The 19,003-nt window shown below is 56.5% G+C and overlaps 7 protein-coding genes across 7 annotated transcripts; 4 read left to right on the forward strand and 3 right to left on the reverse strand.

Annotated features, from left to right (window-relative positions):
* Positions 1–706: 706 nt before the first annotated feature.
* V2A60_008927 (uncharacterized protein) lies at positions 707–5,190 on the forward strand (the record flags this gene model as incomplete). Its single annotated transcript, XM_083260197.1, has 3 exons — positions 707–768; positions 846–998; positions 1,158–5,190. The coding sequence occupies 3 exons, from the start codon at positions 707–709 to the stop codon at positions 5,188–5,190; spliced, it is 4,248 nt and encodes a 1,415-aa protein (XP_083116323.1).
* Positions 5,191–6,454: 1,264 nt separating this feature from the next.
* On the reverse strand, positions 6,455–8,713 carry V2A60_008928 (bifunctional K:H/Na:H antiporter NHX1; the record flags this gene model as incomplete). The annotated part of the gene is made up of 5 exons (XM_083260198.1): positions 6,455–7,572; positions 7,622–8,278; positions 8,337–8,483; positions 8,580–8,609; positions 8,671–8,713. The coding sequence occupies 5 exons, from the start codon at positions 8,711–8,713 to the stop codon at positions 6,455–6,457; spliced, it is 1,995 nt and encodes a 664-aa protein (XP_083116324.1).
* A 1,674-nt stretch (positions 8,714–10,387) lies between these two features.
* On the forward strand, positions 10,388–11,094 carry V2A60_008929 (Arf family GTPase ARL3; the record flags this gene model as incomplete). The annotated part of the gene is made up of 2 exons (XM_083260199.1): positions 10,388–10,436; positions 10,505–11,094. 2 exons carry the CDS (start codon positions 10,388–10,390, stop codon positions 11,092–11,094), a joined length of 639 nt encoding a protein of 212 aa, XP_083116325.1.
* Positions 11,095–11,440: 346 nt separating this feature from the next.
* Positions 11,441–12,390, reverse strand: V2A60_008930 (exosome non-catalytic core subunit RRP45; the record flags this gene model as incomplete). The annotated part of the gene is made up of 2 exons (XM_083260200.1): positions 11,441–12,167; positions 12,227–12,390. The coding sequence occupies 2 exons, from the start codon at positions 12,388–12,390 to the stop codon at positions 11,441–11,443; spliced, it is 891 nt and encodes a 296-aa protein (XP_083116326.1).
* Positions 12,391–12,661: 271 nt separating this feature from the next.
* V2A60_008931 (Pre-mRNA-splicing factor Cwf15/Cwc15) lies at positions 12,662–13,607 on the forward strand (the record flags this gene model as incomplete). Its single annotated transcript, XM_083260201.1, has 4 exons — positions 12,662–12,694; positions 12,763–13,239; positions 13,306–13,479; positions 13,554–13,607. 4 exons carry the CDS (start codon positions 12,662–12,664, stop codon positions 13,605–13,607), a joined length of 738 nt encoding a protein of 245 aa, XP_083116327.1.
* A 104-nt stretch (positions 13,608–13,711) lies between these two features.
* On the reverse strand, positions 13,712–15,826 carry V2A60_008932 (xylulokinase; the record flags this gene model as incomplete). The annotated part of the gene is made up of 3 exons (XM_083260202.1): positions 13,712–15,040; positions 15,180–15,652; positions 15,760–15,826. 3 exons carry the CDS (start codon positions 15,824–15,826, stop codon positions 13,712–13,714), a joined length of 1,869 nt encoding a protein of 622 aa, XP_083116328.1.
* A 1,666-nt stretch (positions 15,827–17,492) lies between these two features.
* Positions 17,493–18,683, forward strand: V2A60_008933 (suppressor of fused domain protein; the record flags this gene model as incomplete). The annotated part of the gene is made up of 1 exon (XM_083260203.1): positions 17,493–18,683. One exon carries the CDS (start codon positions 17,493–17,495, stop codon positions 18,681–18,683), a length of 1,191 nt encoding a protein of 396 aa, XP_083116329.1.
* Positions 18,684–19,003: the final 320 nt, after the last annotated feature.

A 19,003-nucleotide genomic window follows, 5' to 3' on the forward strand; every position in this document is an offset into this window, starting at 1 on the left:
GCGCTAACTTAGGTAAGTAGCTGGTCTATGTTAGGCAGCGCAGGTACTTACTTGTAGTACCTAGTACCTACCTAAGTTCACTAAGTAGGCAGCACCCTTACTTATTGCTTATTAGGTAGGTATACTACTTACAGGTAGGTACTTGCCCGCCCGCTTGCGGGGGGAAACGGAGACCACTGGCCACTTCTAGTGCCAGCACACTGTGTGGCAAGAATTTGAACACGTTAGAGCCACACCTACCCCTTTCTCGCACCGGCGTACAGACTAGCAATGTCTAGGCAAAGAATTTACGTTGACGTGTTAGCAGCGCGTACCCATCCACAGTGTTGACAAACAGATTTGCACCGTCCACTCGACAATGTCTGCCTGCTGCCTCTCCCTACCTAACTCCCTGCTGCTCCCTGCTCTCCCCCGGAAAAAGGCGCTACTGAGTAAACCGGCCCAAGCCTGCAAACTCTGTCAACCGCCCAAAAACCAAGCAGCTGCTAAGTATCTGAACGGAAAATTTTGTACGCCCCCCCCTTCCCAGCCGGCCAACACTTTGGGAGTTACGAGACGACACGACAGCAAAGAGAAATATTTCGACGCGGCGTCCACGACCACGCTTTTCATCTCTTGAGAGGTGCTTTTTCATCTCTGATAATCGCGCTCTTGACCTCAGCAGCATCCGTTTCGCTCGCAAACGGATGTTGCGACGGCAGATGCTATGACTGAGGTCGGGCACGCCGATTTATCGCGGCTGCTTCAATCCAAGCGCAATGAGTGCCAGTAAGTGTCCCTTGAATGCATGCGGCGAATTTTTCCGATGAAAATGATGGTATTTTTATTTTGCTAACCTCCAACAGTGCAATTGTAACTTCGCGCAAGAGGAAGCTTCGCGAACTCTTCGCGGTCGCGACCCAGACCCAACCGCTCCCCCAGCAAGCCCATGCCCTCGCCGACGCGCCCGTTGCTACCTCTGCAGAGTGGCAGTTTCTGCAAACAAATGATATCTTGCAGTATGTTGCTCCGATGAACGCTGATTTATTTTTATTTTTTTTGCGATTGCTTTGAGGTCGTAGTCCACGTTTTATTGATCCGTCGACGAGGCCTCCCCTACAACACCCACTGAAGCATCCACTGTAATCTTGGAGCCTTGGTGCTAATCAAAATCACAGAGATAGAATCTTTGACGAAACCAGTATTCCGCAGCGACCACAACAATCTGTCGAAGCTTTGAAGCGATCCATCTCTGCTCAGCTCGCCGCTGCCAGTTCCCCGGCTAATTCACCAGTTTCTACGACTCCCGCAACGTCGAATTCGACAACCTCGGCGCGATCAACGCCTAGCGTACAGAGCCCAGCCAACAACCAACATGCACCCAAACCTGCCATCACGCCCCAACCCTCTGCTGCGGCACTCGCTGCGCGCGCCCAGGGACAGTCAAGCCAGCTGAACCAAAACCAGCTGAGCAAACCAGCTGATGCTTCCGGACGACCAAGCCAAGTCTCGTTCCCTCCGGGGACCAAAGGAGCGCCTTCTTTGGCGCCTTCCCTGGTTACAAATGGAGTTGCCGTGCCTATGCCTGCGCCTGCCGCTGATGGTTCGTTAAGCATCAAGTTGTCCCATGATGCGGCGAAAGTTGCTGATGCTATGTCCTCCCCGGGCTCAACAGCCGCCAGCGCGACAACTACTGCGGCTCATGATATTTCTGCCAACACCAGTCCGGATCATGAAGACCATCGTTCGCCCGAAGTTGCACAGCAGGCCGCGCAAACTGCGACCAAGCCTGAAACGAGAGCAGGCCCCGTTGGTCAGAAGCCGGCATCGTCCGACGAAGATCAGTTGCTGCAAGAGTCTATTCGATCAGCTGCGGCCTCTGGCTCGGAAGATGAAGCGTCTACAACAACCAGTTCAGCCCCGAAACCGCAGAAAAGCACCTCAAACATTGCTGCTACCGAAGCTCCTGCTACCGAAGTTCCTGACAGTCAAGACGAAGCGGACAAAATGGATGTCGACCCCCCCGAGACGGTAAAGGATTCAATCAGCGTAAGACCGACTCCGCCGCTACTCACACCACAGCCGACGAGAGAGAGCGTGCCAGTCGAGCGCGCTGTCACCAGAGTCTCCTCAGGTGCCATGCGACTCAAGTCTGTAAATGAAATCGTCGGCGCCACTCCCCGTTCAGCCATCGACCGCGGCACGTTAAAGGACATCGACGATCAACTCACCCCATCCGCCTCTGTACCGGAATCGCCGGCAGCAAGATCCAAATCACGAAAAGACCGCAGCAAGGGACATGTGTCCACGGTTTTGTTTGGCAAGCAGCCTAAGCGTGTCGAAGACAAGTCCGTCACACATGGCCAAAAAGAACAGTTTCATCCCTTCGACGACTACTACACCCCGCTCTTCATTCAAAATTTCACCGGTGCAACCAACTGGATGCAGCCCATCGAAAAGATCCTGTATCACGCCAACAAGACGATTGGTACTTCGGATGCTAACCTCGCAATCCTGGATAATCAAGCCTGCAAGGTGCTACGTAGGGTGTATCATCTGCAGCAGCATGACAAGTGGTCTTTGCGACAACCCAAGCGTTGCCCGGAGCCGGTTCGACCTAGTTCGCAGTGGGATGTGATGCTCCAAGAGATGAAATGGATGAGAACAGACTTCAGGGAAGAGCGCAAATGGAAAATGGCGGTGGCCCGCAATTTGGCATACGCTTGTGTTGAGTGGCACGAAGCGAATGCAGAAGAGCGACTTGCTCTGCAAGTTGTCGCTCGCATTCCCTCCAAGATTTGCGCCGATGAAGATGCGCCGATGGGCGGTGACGAGATCACCGCAACCGACAATCACCCTACGCCAGATCTCGAGCCTTCAGGTGACGCTGATACACCTCTGCATGACGACATCTCTGAAGTATTTGTGGAAACTGTTGCGCCGTCGGCCATTTTCTCACTGCAGGAGGACGACGTCGTCTTTGGCCTACGACGAACTCAAGCTGCCGATCAGCTTTTGGATGAACTACCTATCTATGGCGCTCCTCTAAAGATTCCAAACAGCGACCTTGCTAATCCAGATTTCGACCCTGATGCACACTGGCGGCGGCCCGCCCTACCTCTCAGCAAGTATGTTGAAGGGGAGATGAAGGTTGCTACCAAATGTCCGCCTCGTAAACGCGGCCGATTCGATTATCGCAATGAAGACTCAGATGATGAATGTGACATTACCTTTACTGCCGACCGAACAGTCAACCCCGCCAGGGCCGAGGCCACAACAAGTGACGTCGCCCTATTCAATCCCGAATCGAAACCTATCCGAGATAGACTGCATGCTGGCCACCAATTTCGACCCCCTTCAGAGCACCCTATGCCTATGCAATCGTTCTACGAATGCCGCAGTGCCTCGCAGTGGACAGTGGCTGAAGATGATGAGCTCAGAGGCCTCGTACGCGAATACTCGTATAACTGGTCACTAATCTCGAGCATTCTTTCTACACGATCTTCCTTCGTCTCTGGGCCGGAGCGACGCACCCCCTGGGAATGCTTCGAGCGTTGGATCAACCTTGAGGGGCTTCCAGCCGATATGCAGAAGACACAGTATTTCAAGGCCTATAATACCAGGATTGAGGCAGCCCAGCGTGTTATAGCTCAGCAGAATCAGATTGCAGCCCAGCAAGCGAGCGCTGCTGGTAACAACGTGCCTGCTCTTCGACGGAGACCTTCCGTCCCTGTCAGAGTCGAGCGACGAAGGAACCAGAAGCACCTGACTCTTATCGACGCCATGAGGAAACTTGCAAAGAAACGTGAGACGGCGCAGCAAAAGCAACAACACACAGCCGCGCAGAATGCAACCAAGAAGACTGCAGAGCCTGTTTCGCAGCGGCCATCAAAGACACCAAGAGACTACAGCCTGTTAAGACACGAGCGTGATCAGGCCTTGGCGGAGAAGGTGGCCCAGTATGCGGCGCGCCAAGAGGCACAGCGGAGAGCTCAAATCCAAGCCCGCGCCCAGAGCCAAGCAGCTCAAATGGCAGGAGCCGCCCAGGGCGCACAGTCAAACCAAGCCGCAGCCCAAGCTGCTGCAGCCGGTGCGCCTCCAGCCGGTCCCCAGCGTGCCGAGGTTCCACCACACATGGTCGCTGCCGCTGCAGCCGCCGCCGCCGCCGCTGCCGGTCAACGTCCGAGAATGCAGGCACAGTCTGGCATGAACGGCGCGCCTCAAGCCACTCCTAGCCTACCCTCCCAGATGAGCCCAGCCATGGTTGCTGCGGCTGCACAAATCAAGGGCATGCCAGCCGCGCAACTACAAGCCGTTCTGCAGGCACAGGCCCAGCAACAGAGAATGCCGATGCCGAATCAGCAGGCCGATGCAAACCTCATGTTGCGCGCGCAGCAAATATCTAACCAGCAGCGTGCAGCTGTGCAGATTCAACAGCAACAACAGGTTCACTGCCAGCAACAACGGCCCAACTCGGCTGTCCAGCAGAATGGACAGGGCTCACCACCAGTGCACAACGGTATGAACGGCATCAACCAGCAAACCTTTATGAATAACGCTCAAGCCATGATGGCTGCTTATAATGCCAACAACGCTAACCGTAACGGAGGTGCAGCGAGTGGCATGCACATGCAAAATGGCGTCCCCAATGGCTCCCCTGGCCCTCGAATCCCCACGCAATTACCGCCGAACATTGCCTTACAGCTCAGTCAACTGGAGGCCCAGTTTCGGGCAAAGAATCCGAGCTTGACGCCTGAACAGTCCCGACAGCTTGCCACAGAACACCTTACGAGGGCCATGATGGCGCAGCGACAGTCAGCTCTCAATGCTGCTGCAGGCGTGACGGTCCAGCCCGGTCTCGCCAACAGTATTGCTGCTACGACAAGCCCTCATCAGTACGCTGCTTTGCTTCGACAACAACAGCAGCAGCAAGCGGCAGCAGCGGCCGCGGCGCAGCAAAAGCAGCAGCAGCAGCAGCAGCAGCAGCAGCAGCAGAACGGTCAACAGAATCAACAGAGCCAACAAGCCCAGCAGCTACAGCAGCAACAGCAGCAACATCCGCAACATCTGCAGCAACCACAGCAACCACAGCAACCGCCAGCTCCAGGACAACAACTCTCTGGAAACAGTGCGGCTGGCAGCCCTGTTCCGCAGGCTGTACATCAGCGCCAATCCAGTGGCAGCGCGACGCCATCTTCGACGGGCAAGTAAGACACTTGCACTACAAGTCTTCCGCCTTTGACTGCAGCTTTTACTTTGGGCCAGCCGATTTATTATCGCCTGATGAGTCGAGGTGTTTTTCTCTTTTACAATTTCCATATCCTGATATGCTGGCTGGTCCGAGATGTTTGGCCTAGACTTTCTCGTGTTTAAGATATATAATGCATGGCTGGCAGCGGCCGAATATTCTTTATCTAACGCAAGGAGGCTCTGGAAGTTCACACCAGGAGGCATGCTTATCGTGAACACCTAGTTTTTTTCTTGTTTCTGGCATTGGGGGTGTCAAAGGTTCTTTCTCATTTTTGGGCATTGATTAGAACCTGGAGTATATAGTTTTTTTTTGGGGGGCTGTGTCATCGACCGGAGTTTTACTCTTCCAGACGCGATAGAGATGGAAATGGGCGTGATGGCTGCCGGCGATGCCTAGCCCCTTTTGTTTGCCCTCATCGACCATGAGGGAGACTGGGAAGACAGGAAGACACGGCTGAATGATTTGATTTGTGCGATAGCTTTTTTTTCTTGAGACGACAAACGGACGCACTGAAAATCGGGAGGAGCAAGCAAGCCTGTTTCCAAAATCTTTCTTGGCGTCATGGTATTTTTTTGGGACACACACACACACAGACACACAAACACACACAACTACACAAACCACCACAGAGGTTATTACTCTTTTTGATGACACTTCTTGTACATAGCACTATAAGGAAAGATGTTTAAAAAAAGAGACAGATGAAGTAAAAGACTTCAGCTAGCCAACGAGGTTTGGGCTAGTATGAAGGGGAGCAGTCTAAACAGACAAATTCACCACTATAATACTCCAAAGCGCTGATTGCCTCTTGCCTCGTGAGAATAGCCGATGGACAATGATAGATCAAGAAAAAGGATGGGGGCTGGAGGGGGCTGGAGGGGGCGGCGAGACATGACGTTGACTATCAAGATCAATATGACCGGCGAAGCAAAACAGCTTGTTGTGGGAATACATTATGCAGGTAACTCATTCTACTCAGTCATGACTATCAACTTGGAAAGAGACCATGGGACTCGTTTTCATCGAATCAATTCTAAAAAGGGAAAAAAAAGTCATATATAGCAAATCCCGCGCCCATCCATCCCTTGACTTTGATTGAGTCATGAAACCGGGATTATGCCCTAAAAACGTTCTCGGACGGAAGGCTTCCGAGAAAACAGGATGTAATGGTCAACGACAGGCCGTGTAGAGAGGGAACAAGCAAAAAAACTCCAACTTGTTCCGTCAGACTGCACTTCCTCCATTGGCACCGCCGTGGCCGGATCGGGGCCGGCCTCCCTCGTCGTGCAGCAGCAGGTGCGGCTTGATAAAGTCCTCGTCGAGCTGCCGGAACAGGCTGGCCGGGTCCTCGGTGGTGAGCAGCTGTCTGATGGCGCCTCTAGCGGTCAGGGGCTCGGAGGCGGGCTCGGCGGGGCTCATAAAGGCGCTCGGGGCTGGAGGCGGCGTGAAAGAGGAAGATGAGCCGCCGCCACCGCCGCGCGGCGGCTGCGGCGAGCGGCGGGCGGGCGGTGGCAAGTCAGAGGTGTCAATGTCGCTGCCGAGGTCGGACTCGTCGCCGCGGCCAAGGAGGTCGGCGCGCTCAAAGTCGTCGGGGTTAGCGGCGCCACTGCTGCCACGGTTCGAGTTCTTGCGGCTGATGCTGCGCGTGCGGCCGTCAATGTGCGGCGACGAGTGGCCCGAAACGAACGCGGTCCCGCCGCGGCCCTCGCGCTCCAGGTTGGCGAGCGCAACGTTGCCGTTGCGACGGCCCCCGATACCAGAGCGCTTGCTGTGAAGGCCGGCGCCAAAGGACGTCTCGATGTCAAACTCGTCGTCGCTGTCAATCTCCTCCACGACGCCAGTGCGAATCCCAAGAATCTCGAGCATGCGGGCCGTGGTGCCGCCAAAGATGATGACGGTAAGCACGACGACGACCAGGACGGTGGCGCGCAGGGCTAGTGCGTTTTCGCCGGTGAGGAGGGCGGCGAGGGCGACGCCGACAGCGCCGCGGAGGCCGGCCCAGAAAAGCATAGCCTGGTAGTTGTATGGCAGCTCGTCACGGACTTCGAGGCCGCGGCGCCGCGCGCGGTAGCGAATGACGGCGTTGATGAGCCTCGACAGGGGAAAGACGGCGACCCACCGGGCCGCGCAAACGGCGCAGACAGTGACGATGATGAGAGGTGGCTGGAACTGCAGAGCGCTTTCCGTGAAAAGTGCCAGGCCGAGGTAGATGAAGATGAAGTTTTCAACAAGTTGTGACATGACCTGGAAGATGTACTTGGTGGTGAGTTGGGTTCGGCGCGACATGTTAAAGTAAGCGTAGTGCTTGAGTGTAATGCCGCAGAACAGGAGCGACACGATACCTAGAGCGGATGAGCAAAAGCAGTATCTTGAGGTGATTGAGTGACGTACCAGAAAGATGAACGCCATGGGAGAAAAAGTATGTTCCGTAGGCAATCAGGATAATGACGCAGCTCTCCGTCTTGGGGAAGCGGCGGACATAGGTAAACTTGAGGAGCAGCGCGGTGCCAACACCGGCAATGACACCAATCATCAAGGAACCAAAGAAAACCAGCAAAAAGATGCCAGTGCCCTCGAAGAAGCTGAGAATTCCATGGCTGGTGGCCTCGCCCTTTTTGTATCTCTGCGCCGTCTCGAAAATGACAATGGCAATGGCATCGTTGAGGATGGACTCGCCGAAAATGATGGTGTAGAGCTTGGGATCGACCTTGTAAGTGTTGAAGATGGCGAGAATGGTGACGGGGTCGGTAGCCGACAGGGTTGCCCCGACAGAGATGGCATCGACAAAGGTCATGTTGATTGATCCGGGGATCAGAGAGTAGAGCCAGAGGATCAGACCGATGACGACGGCCGACAGAAAGGTGCCGGCAAAGGCAAAAGTCAGAATGGTGCCAATGTTTCGGAAAAAATTGGCTTGGTGCAGCTCATAGCCGGAGGAGAGAATAATGGGCGGCAGGAGAAGATTAAAGAAGATTTGGTAGTCAAAGTTGAGGGGTGATCGAATCGAGTCGCCCGAGGTGATTAAGAGGACGAGACCAACAATCATTCCTAGGCAGCGTTAGAAGCGGTTCAGGCAGCGAGGGCAAGGCAATGACGTCGTTGTTACCGGCAAAAATTGATATAACGGTTTCGTGAATCGCAGTAACTTTTTTCATCTGGAGAATGTAGCTGACGAAGAAGGTGATGATGAGCAGCAGGATGCATATGAAGATGGCCCATGCTGCAAAGAATTCCTTTTGCGCCGAGTCTCCGTCTGGGGCAAGTTAGCAAGCTATCCTTTTGGAGTTGTACGCATCGGAATGGTTTGTCAATCGCACGCGCGCCCGTCGTCCGCCGGGACTATTCGTACCTCCGGTGTCGCCATCTTCTTCGGCCCGGCCTGTATAGGGACGTGTCAGCAAAGTCGCGCGGGAATAGAGGAGGCAAATTCATCAACGCACGCAACAAGCCCAGGCCAAGACTGGCCAGCTCGGCAACACTCATGAGTTAGAGTATATGGCCCCGCCGCGCGGTTCGTGGGTGTTTTTTCTTGTATCGTAGGTGCGTCGCAAGCAGTTGTTGGGGTACGGGAGGGAAGGGGGGCTCGCGCGGGAGCGTCACGGGGGAATCAGAGCGACCATGGGCAGGACTTTGCTGTATGAATAGCGAAGCGCACTTTTCAATTGAAAAAGGGCAGGGTGAGAGATGTGGTGGACGACGGAAGCCGATGCGCAGAAGACGGCGGCGGGAACAATCTCTCGGAAGGTCTGCGCGTGCTGAGTATGTGGGATGTGAGAAAGCCAACTATGCCAACTCGGCCCGTCGAGCTTTGACGCAGAATGCCGATCTGGTGGTTGGAACGAATGATTTGGCCTACGCGCGGCTTGGGCCTTTTTAGGTAGGTAGGCAAAGGCTAGTTAGGTTACTTATTGGGCAAGTAGAGGTAAGTTAGTACTAAGGTAGGCAGCTACTTAAAGTGCCGATTAGGCTAACTATTACCCAGTGGTATTTAAGTACTAAAAAGTGAGTGGGTGGACAGCTTGCGACGGGTACGTACCAACGGCATTCATCATCACTTACTTATTGTAGGTGTCCAGCCAGGTAGGATGCATACACAGGCAGTGGTTGGTGCGGTTGGGGTCCGAAAGTACGGGTTGCAAGGTAAATTTCATTGAGTACTCACCTCACATTCCTTACCAGTAAATTCTTTGGCATTGTCATAAACCCGTATCCTCATGCTTGGCATTCCCTGGTTGCAGGCCTTTGCCCACCATGAAACACAGGGCCGCTCAGCACATTTTCCAGGCCTTTTTACTCTTTTTACAGCGGTACCTGAAGCTAGACATGTGCCAAGCCATGCACGACAGCCACTGTCGCTCGCTATAAATATAGGGAAGGTATGTGGGTAGGTAGGGAGAGTGCATGAACGACTTCAGCCTCAAGGCCAACAAACAACCTTGAACAAAGGTGGCGTGCTTGCCAACGCATCTTGATTTCCGTCTCAGATATCAACGTAGCTCGGTTTGTTCTTCTTTGTCTTTTCCCGGGGCCAAACGTGCTCTTCAAGAATCAACAGTCTCATGTGTCGCTTGACCAGATGAACTGATATTTGTGGAGATGGATCGAGTGCCTGTTTGATGTGTAAGACTACCTATGCTTGTCATGTCTACTTACTGAGTACTCAGTACTCCGTATTCGATTTGACAATCAAACAGATTTCTTTGTATTTTCTGCCCTCCATCTCTCCTCATACCGAGGACATTTAATAGAAATCAACCGCGGCAGCATAGTTTCCGCCCACCTGCATACTGTCGTGCGCCCTCAATCGACCTCCCATACAACGTAGGAAAACATCCGGGGTCGAATTACAGTACAGGCAAAAGACCGTCATTTCCATATATTTCAGATACCTGTGGTATGAAATACAAGCACTACAGATGTTCATCTACTGAATACTATTGGTTTTGCGTCCAAGTGTTGCCATCTGGCCTTCCGACCCCAACTCGCACCCGACACGAGCTGCCCCACCACTCTTCAACGGCGCGGCAGCCGGCAGCTCTCTGATCAGCTTGGCCAACCCGAAACTTGCAAAAAAAGCCGTCAACAATCCGCAAACCTGACACCAGACCAACAACAAGCTCTGTACCCGGGCGCCGCGGGCGCTACCTCGCAGCAGCCATGTACCACCTGGCCAAGGGCCTATATCTCTACGCGACTAGCAAAGAAGGTACAACCCGTCCGTCCAAGCTCCTCCCCTCTTCCCACCCCATCCTGACCCGTCCGTCGCGCGCGCAGAGTACTCCGTCATCGTCCTCGGTCTCGACAATGCCGGCAAGACGACCTTTCACGAGCAGGTCAAGGCCATGTACCACCCCGACGGGCCGGCCCCCAAGCTCAAGACGGTGCCCACGGTCGGCCAGAACGTGTCCACGCTGACGCTGCCCGACATGTACCTCAAGGTCTGGGACGTCGGCGGCCAGCACTCGCTGCGCCGCCTCTGGGAGAGCTACTACACCAGCTGCCACGCCATCGTCTTCATCATCGACTCCACCGACGTCGGCGACGGCACCATCGAGCACGACGCCACCGGCCGCCTCGACGAGTGCCGCCAGGTCCTCGAGGACGTCCTCCAGCACTCCGACACCGAGGGCGTCCCGCTCCTCATCCTCGCCAACAAGCAGGACCGCGAGGACTGCGTCGAGACCATTCGCATCAAGGAGGGCCTCGTCAAGAAGGTCATGGAGGGCGACAAGGGCGATAGTATCCGCGACACCCGCGTCCTCGCCATGAGCGCCCTCACCGGCGACGGTGTGCGCGAGGCCGTTGACTGGCTGCGCACGCGCGTGCAGTGGAATAAAGAATCTAGGCCGCCCGTCATGCGGTGAGCATAGTAGTTTCTTGGTATTTGTCTTTCTCTTTATGAGCTACGAGCTTGCATTTCCCTTTTTTCCCCTCATCATGTGGCATTGGAGTTTTGGTTCGGTTAGAACGTCTTGGGCAGATATCATATATAACAGCTTATAATGTCAACCGCAAGGTGCTAACAAAGTGGCATCCTGACGTGACCTTGGGTTGTACCGGCGATATGGAGCGCAACGCGACGTTGCTGGTCTGCCCGTACACACGCCATCCCAGAGTATACTATACATCGTGACTTTTCTAAATCTGGTGCCTGTCCGTTTCTGTCATTCGTCGTTGTGGCGATTCCCCGCGCTTTGTAAATATACCAAATTATCTATCATTTTCCGCTTTTAGTTCCGCCAATAAACCGCCCTTGTCCCTCCGTTTCGCGTCCTCTGCCAGTTTCCTGTCCAGCATATCTGTAAATTCCTTGGTCTTGCTGAGCGCCGTCTGCGCGCACGTCACAAAAAGGGGCGCATCCACCGCGGCACCGCCCAGTTTGGAAATCTGGCAGATCTCGCCGTGCTTGTTCATGCTAAAGGTGCAGCTGCTCGTCCGCAGCTGCTCCTCCAGCCACGTCGTGTCGAGCAGCACGGTCGCATCGTCGTCGCCATCGTCGCCAAAGAAGCTAAAAGTGACACAAAACGGCGAATGCAGCCAGCTCAACGGCACCGGCTCGCGCTCCGCGGGCGTGTAAACGGTCAGGACGCCGCCCTCCATGGTCGTCTCGGGCTTGCGGAAGTGGCGCAGCGCCGCGACGACGGCCAGGCACGACACGTCGAGCAGGTTACCGTCGTGCGCCAGCACGTGCAGGTCCACGCGGATTGACCAGCACTTTTGGCCAGCAACCAGGCACAGTGATTCGGTGTCGAGCGCGCCGGAGCGTCGAACCGTCTTCTCTAGCAAGCGCGACAGGATAACCTCCGTCTCTGTTGGCCGGTTCACCTCAAAGGAGGGTGCGGCCATGGGGCTAAGCTCAGAGGCAATAGTGAAGACGCCATCAAACGGGCGATCTGAGAACGGCACTGTAACCTCTGCGGATACTTTTGCCAAAACTCTGCGGACAGTCAGTCGTTTTTCAATTGAGCGTATGAAGTGCAGATGAGTGGTACACACTTTGTCTTGCCGACTTGTACTTCAGCGATGCCATATTCATCGCCGAATGTAAGCTTTAATGATCTATATTGTTCAAACTTGCGGTTGTCCAGACGCAGTCCCTCGGCCAGCGCTTGTGTGACGAACGTTTTTTCGCTGAGCGAAGGCTCAGCTTCTCGCGGCATTTTCGGTATTTTTACGGAAGTTTGAAATTAAAATAGGATCAAAGTTCCTTGCCACTGGAATTGTCAAGGACGTTGGAGAGGCTTGACATGGGTCAAGGCAGAGAAGCAAATTCTGCCGGGCGGTGGGCACTTTTTTGCCTGTTGCGCGTCTGCGTCTAACCGCATCAGGCGGCGCAACACCAACAACTTCGACATCGATCGCCCAGCTCTTTCTCGCTGCAACTCTTACCACTTACTGTTCATAACACTCGCGACATAGCAGAGACGCACTATGACTACAGCTCATAGACCTACGTTTGACCCGGTAATATCTAACCCTTCTCCTCAACCATCTATGACCAGCCAAATCTAACCTTTAAACTCGCACGGCAGGCCCGTGGCAAGGATGCCCTCCGCGGCCCGGCCTACCACCAGCGCCTCCTCCCCGCACATACCCAGCTCAAGTACCGTCGCGCAGGGCAGGGCGGCGACGCCGATGACGCGGATAGCACGCAGGATCTGGCTACTCAGCTACTCGCCGCCGAGGCGGCACACTTTGCCAAGAAGAAGGGCACGGGCGCCCCTCTCGCCATCGAAGAGGACGGCGAGGAAACGGCGGCCGGCGATGCTTCCGCGAAGCGACCGCTACCGACGAGTGGTCAGGCTGACGAGGGCGATGACGAAGACATACATGCGAAAAGGCGGCGGATATTAGAGGCGACGAGAGACATTGACGCGGACGACGATGACGAGGAGGATGACGATGACGATGATAGTGACGACAGTGATGAAAGCGATGACGAGGACGCGGAGCTGCAGCGAGAGCTAGAGAGGGTGCGGAGAGAGCGGGAGGAAAAGAAGAAGCAAGAGGTATGTCGTAGGAGGACGCTGGACAGAATATCGTGAGGTCAATATGCTGACAATACGTTTTACTAGGAACTTGCGCGCGCCAAAGAAGAGGAAGATGCCCGGGAGCGGAACATTGCTCTGGGTAACCCACTTCTGAATAAGCAGGATTTTACGATGAAAAGGCGCTGGGACGACGACGTCGTCTTCAAGAACCAGGCCCGCGGGACAGAAGACAAGGGCAAGAAGAAGGAGTTTGTCAATGTGAGTTGATCTGCGCCCATATCGTTTCTTGCTTTCTTTTTCTCTTGTTTCCAGATTGACTGACCTTTTTGCAGGATCTCTTGCGCTCCGATTTCCATAGACGATTCATGAGCAAATACGTTAGATAAATTTGCAAGACCGAGGTAAATGCCACACCTCGTGTATTATAATTACAAATATAGATGCCTCTGATGTTTAAAGCTTGCTTTTTCTTGGTGACCGATGCTCCAGACTACCTCTCCCTCTCTAATTGATTTTCCTCCGCCAGCACCCTCTGCTCCATCTCTTCAAATGCGCCCAGGACGTTGCCGTACTGTTCGTACGTGCCCTCGCGGTACCCGACATGGACGCGTTCGATTGCGCCCTCCTCTTGCCAGCGCGCGGCCAACAGGTCATCGAATGTCTGGCCATCACCATCGGCATCACCATGGTCGCCGCCGCCGCCGCCGCCGCGCTCCAGCCCCCACAGCGCCTTGTACGCGCCGCCCAGAGCGCACGCGCTCCCGCCCACGTCCAGCTTGTACACGCCGTCGGCGCCGCCGAGCACGCTGCCGAGAGTCTCGGCGATGGCGGCGTTGAGCGACCCGCCCCCGACGAGGTAGATGCGGCGCGGCTGCGCGGGGAGGAGCCGCTGCCGCGGGTCGTCGGCGCGGGCCACCGGCCGCACGAGCTTCTGCGAGCGCAGCCGCATGGACAGCGCCTGCGACTCGACAATCAGGCGCGCGTCGGCGGCGGGCGGCCACGCCGTCTCGTCCCCGTCCTCGACCGCCGCCTCGCGGAGGTCGCTGCCGTCGGCGGCGCGGCAGGTGAAGCGCCACGTGCCGGCGCGGATGTTGGGCACCGTCTCGCGCAGGTCAAAGTACAGGCCCATCTTGGCGCGGTCCTCCCCGTCGCCGTCGCGGAAGACGCCTAGCGGCGGCGTCTCGACGACGGCCCTGTCAAAGGCCTCCCAGCCCGTGCCGCCTGGCGCCGCCGCCGGCGCCGTCGCCGCCGGCAGGGCGTCGCGCACCCGCTCCCGTGCCAGACCGCCGTTCTTGTAGCACAGCATGAACATGTAGTGCCCCGGCGTGGTCGGGTGGTTGAAGAAGTGGTAGGCGCCGTCGGGCGCGCGGCGCGTCGTGTGCATCAGGAACGTGGTTGACGTGCCGAGCGACACGATGGCGTCGCCCGGCCGCAGCGGCAGCGCCAGGATGGTGGCCGGGTTGTCGCCCGTAAAGGGCAGCACCTGGCAGTCGGGGCGGAAGCCGTACTTGGCGACAAAGTAGCGGCCGATGCGGCCGAGCGGCCGCCCGCCGTCGAGGCAGGGCTCGCCGAGCATGCGGCGGAGACGCTCGGCCGGCTCGCCGGGGCCGCCGGCGGCGAGGGCCAGCAGCTCCGGGTGCCAGCGCGCGCCGGGCATGTCCCAGAGGTTCATGCCGCAGGCGTCGCCCGTGTCGAGCGGGGCGATGCGCCCGAGGAGCACCGAGGCGAGCCACGACGAGACGAGCGAGATGCGCGCCGTCTCGGCGTAGACTTGCGGGTGGACGCGGCGGAGGCGCATAATCTGCGGTCCCGTGAATCGCTACAGCATCCTTTTTGTCAGCACTGCGTGGCAGACGACACACACACACATTGCGGGGGCTCTCTTTTTCTTTTTCTTTTTTTTTTCTTTACTGATGCCTTTACGGAAGTTGGTCGGTGAGAAAGAGGGGTTCACGTACATGGTGCGCGCCGCTGCCCGTCACCTCGGCCAGGCGTTGGCGGCCGCCGAGCGCGGCGTCAAAGGCGTCGCACTCGGCCTGCGTGCTCTGGTCCTGCCAGTTTGGGGACCACGGGTGCGCGAGCGCGGTGCCGGTTCCGGGGCCGGCGAGCTGGGCGGCGAGCGGACGGGCCGGGTCAAGCGCGGCGAGCAGCGCCTCGGCGTCGGCGTTCCAGTAGACGCTCCCGTGCTGCTGGCCGGAGCCGCTGACGCCGCGGACGCGGGACAGGGACAGGGACAGGGCCCGCAGGGCGGCGGCGAGACGCTCCAGGACGAGGTCGAGCGACTCGAGCCACAGGGCGACGGGCGCGTAGACCTCGCCGGTGGACGGGCGGACGTGGACGCCCTTGGCGATGCCGTAGCGGGCGCCAAAGTCGGCGTCAAAGTCGACGTGCGCCCGGGCGACGGTCTTGAGGTCGGAACCCACGACGATGGCTGTTTGAACGAGTTTTGGTGAGCGGAAAGCGGCCGGAAAGTGTGTATAACGGGAAAAGAAAAGGTGGTATGGATATGCGTGTGCGTATTTGTGCGTGTGTGTATACCTTTTAATTGTTGTGTAGACAGGTCAAAGCCCAAGTAGAGAGGAGGGCCGTCATCGTTGGCAGCCATGGCGACGAGTAGTTAGGTTGCTTCCCCAGTGCAGAGCCGTGTCCCAGGATTGCTTTCTCGATAGTTTGGATGTGGCAAATTCCAGAGTAAGATGCCAGGTACTGATTTTTTTTGGTATCGACGTGCTTATTATGGACAAGATGTTATGTATGTGTGCCAACAACCTAGCTTGAAAACTGGAGCTCTATGACTTCAGAGTCGGAGCGTCTAGTACCATTCAGAGTCATGAGATTTGGGGTTTTCCCTAGCTGTACACAGGCCAGTCTAACTTGCAATTGTCGGGGTTTTGTCTTTTATTTCTTCCTGGCAAGAAAAATATATAATAATCAAAAAATACTAGGCGTCTTGGTGCTCTCCCCAGCAGGCGAGGGGCAGGGTAGAAAGTATGAGCCCCTAGGCGGCCGACGTCGCAGCCTTGCTCTTGCTGGTCTGTCGGTGGCTTTCTGGGATCCCAGAATTCTCCCAGCATTCCCCCACTCTCTCTCCTAGAGAGGCATTAGTAGCAGCTTCTTTTGCCCCTCCCAGGCTGGGCTATATCGCTATAACAGCGCCAATAAGGAGGCGGCGCTTATTAGGTTTCTCCGAGTCTGTCAATGCAAAGACAAGTATCCATACGGAGTACTCGGCCTGCACTACCGAGTACTTGACAATCTCATCCCAAATGTTCAGCCCAACAGCTTTCAGCGTCGAGGACCCAGAGCGCAGATCTTGCTACATGTCTAGTTTGGTGCAGGGTGGGCATCATCAGGCCACTATAAGCGGCCCAAGCGATTTACTTTGTAGGTATTTTTGCAGCGTGCGACTACCTAAGTAAGTAGATGTTGAACCTCTCTCTCTGCTGCGCCAATCCTTTGTCGTCAGGTTATAGGCGCGCCCTTGCTCGACTTTCATTCGATGAATTGCGAACCGTCGATATTTTGCCACCTGAAGCTTATCAAATGTCCCATGTCCTTTAATCACTGCTTTGCGCCATGCGTCAGCCAGGCCCTGATCCCCTACTTACGTGGCTACCTCCAACTCTTGGTGCCCCTTGGCTCTCTGCTCAGTCAATTGGCCCCCAGATACTGCGACGCCCGACAGAAATCTCCCCGTAAAGCGCGGCCCGCCCAACCATTGTCGCCTCTCAATGCACATCAACTATAGAGTTGCAGCTGAAGGCTGAGGTAAATTAGCTCACGACCGCAGCGATATAAAGTGGTCAGTTCACGGCTCAGCCACTCTTGATTTTTTTTGGCTCCCGCTCCGGCGACCCACGTTTATACGGAGTGAGCCCAGGCAGCACCCGAGCCGTCGACCGTTTTCCTTTTCTTTTCACTCATCGTCTCGATAATATAGCCTCTGGCAGTGAAAAGGGTTCAGAAGAGCTTCGCGCGTGGCCATTTTAAAGCTCCACAGCAGCTGCCTGTTCCATCGCGGACAGCCACGCGGACAGACTCTCTCTCTCGCCGTCTCTACTAAGACCAAGAAACGTCTTGGTGCTATATATATATATGCTAGTTTTGCAACCTTTTCATAAGCTTCCCTCCACAAGATACTCTTTCCCAATTTCTCTGTTCCGAACTTTTCCTCTGAAGCTCGTCTTTCTGAGCTCGTCTTTCCAAGCTTGTCCTCTTCCTCTTGAAACTTCTTCTTGTCAGCGTGCCCTCCTCTGATCAACTACACAGACATGCCTTTTACCAGCAGCGACGGCGGCGCAGGGTGGGACGCAATCACGTCCGCGCTCGACGCCCTCTACCCGGGCCAGGAACCCAAGCACTACGGCACGCTGATCGGCTGGAGGCTGGGCGGCCCGGACCCCCTCGACGGCATCAGCGTCTGGAAACGCGCCGAGCCCGTGCCGCACTGGCACTACGTGACGTACGGCCTGACAAACCTGTCCTCCCCGACGTCCCCTGATGCCGCCGCCGCCGCCGGCCGGAGCGGCTACGGGTTCGAGCTGACCTTTCGGCTCGCCTGCGCGGCCGAGGACGACGAGCCGCCGATGTGGGCCATCAACTTTTTGCAGAACCTGGCCCGCTACGTCTTTGGCTCGGGCAACGTCTTCAAGGAGGGCGACTGGATGTCGGCCAACGGGCCGCTGGCCACGGACGAGGCGACGCAGCTGTGCTCGCTCGCCATCGTGCGCGACCCGGAGCTACCCGCCGCTGGCCTCGCGACGCCCAACGGCCGCGTGTCGTTCCTCCAGGTCGTCGGCCTGACGCAGGACGAGGAGGACGCGGCCAAGAGCTGGGCCACGCGCAAGCTGCTCGACGCCATGCGGCCGCACATGCCCCTCTGGGTGACGGACCTGCGCCGCGCCTCGCTGCTGCGCCGCCCCGACGTCGAGGCCGCCCTGGCCGAGGGCATGCGGCGCGACGGCTCCTCCAGCGGCTCCCTCTTTGCCGATGTCCTGTCGTGGAGCGCGCAGCAGCAGCAGGAGCAGCAGCAGCAGGAGGAGGAGGAGGAGGAGGGGGGGCCCTCCTCTGCTTCTTCGTCCGCCGCTGCCGCCGCCGACGCCGACCCCAAACCCCCTTTGCAGACTGCGCCGCGGAGCATCACCACCATCACCATGGGGGCGCTGCAGATGGAGGGCCTGCTCGCGCTGCTGCCCCGGCGGCTGCCCCACGGCCGCGGCGTCTCCCTCGACGGCAGGGACCAGTCCGTGCAGTTTGAGCCCGCCGACGTCGACCGTGTCACGTCCGACGGCGGCCGGCTGCGCCTGCAGCTCGCGCCGCCGACGGTGGAGGCGCTGCTGCGGACCCTCCGCGCCAAGGCCGGCGACTATCACGTCCTTCCCGGCCTGCCGGACGTGCGGTGGACCGTCGAGGTTACTAGGATTCGCGATGGGCAGGGCAACGTCACGAGCACTGTCGGCTGATTTCTCTCTCTCCCTCTTTTTTTTTTGGCCTTTTTTTGTCTGTTTCTGTCTCTCCATCCCTCTCTCTTCTTCTTCTTTTTTTTTTTGGCTGTCCCAAAAAGTATTGCGAGGAGCGTTGCCATGCTCGAATAAACGACTGCATGCACCAAAACTCACACACAAAATGAAAAGAAATAAAGTGAAATATTCAGATTGAGAAAAAAAAACCAGCCATTTACAGCAAATAGGCAAACTGTTGTGACTTGGAATGGTAGTTTGCAAATTGGCCGGGTTCCGTCATCGGCGGGTGTAATATGCACATCTGAATGATCAGAGTCGAT

This window comes from Cordyceps javanica, chromosome 6 (genome assembly GCF_051103115.1).
Source record: "Cordyceps javanica chromosome 6, complete sequence".
Taxonomy (NCBI): domain Eukaryota; kingdom Fungi; phylum Ascomycota; class Sordariomycetes; order Hypocreales; family Cordycipitaceae; genus Cordyceps; species Cordyceps javanica.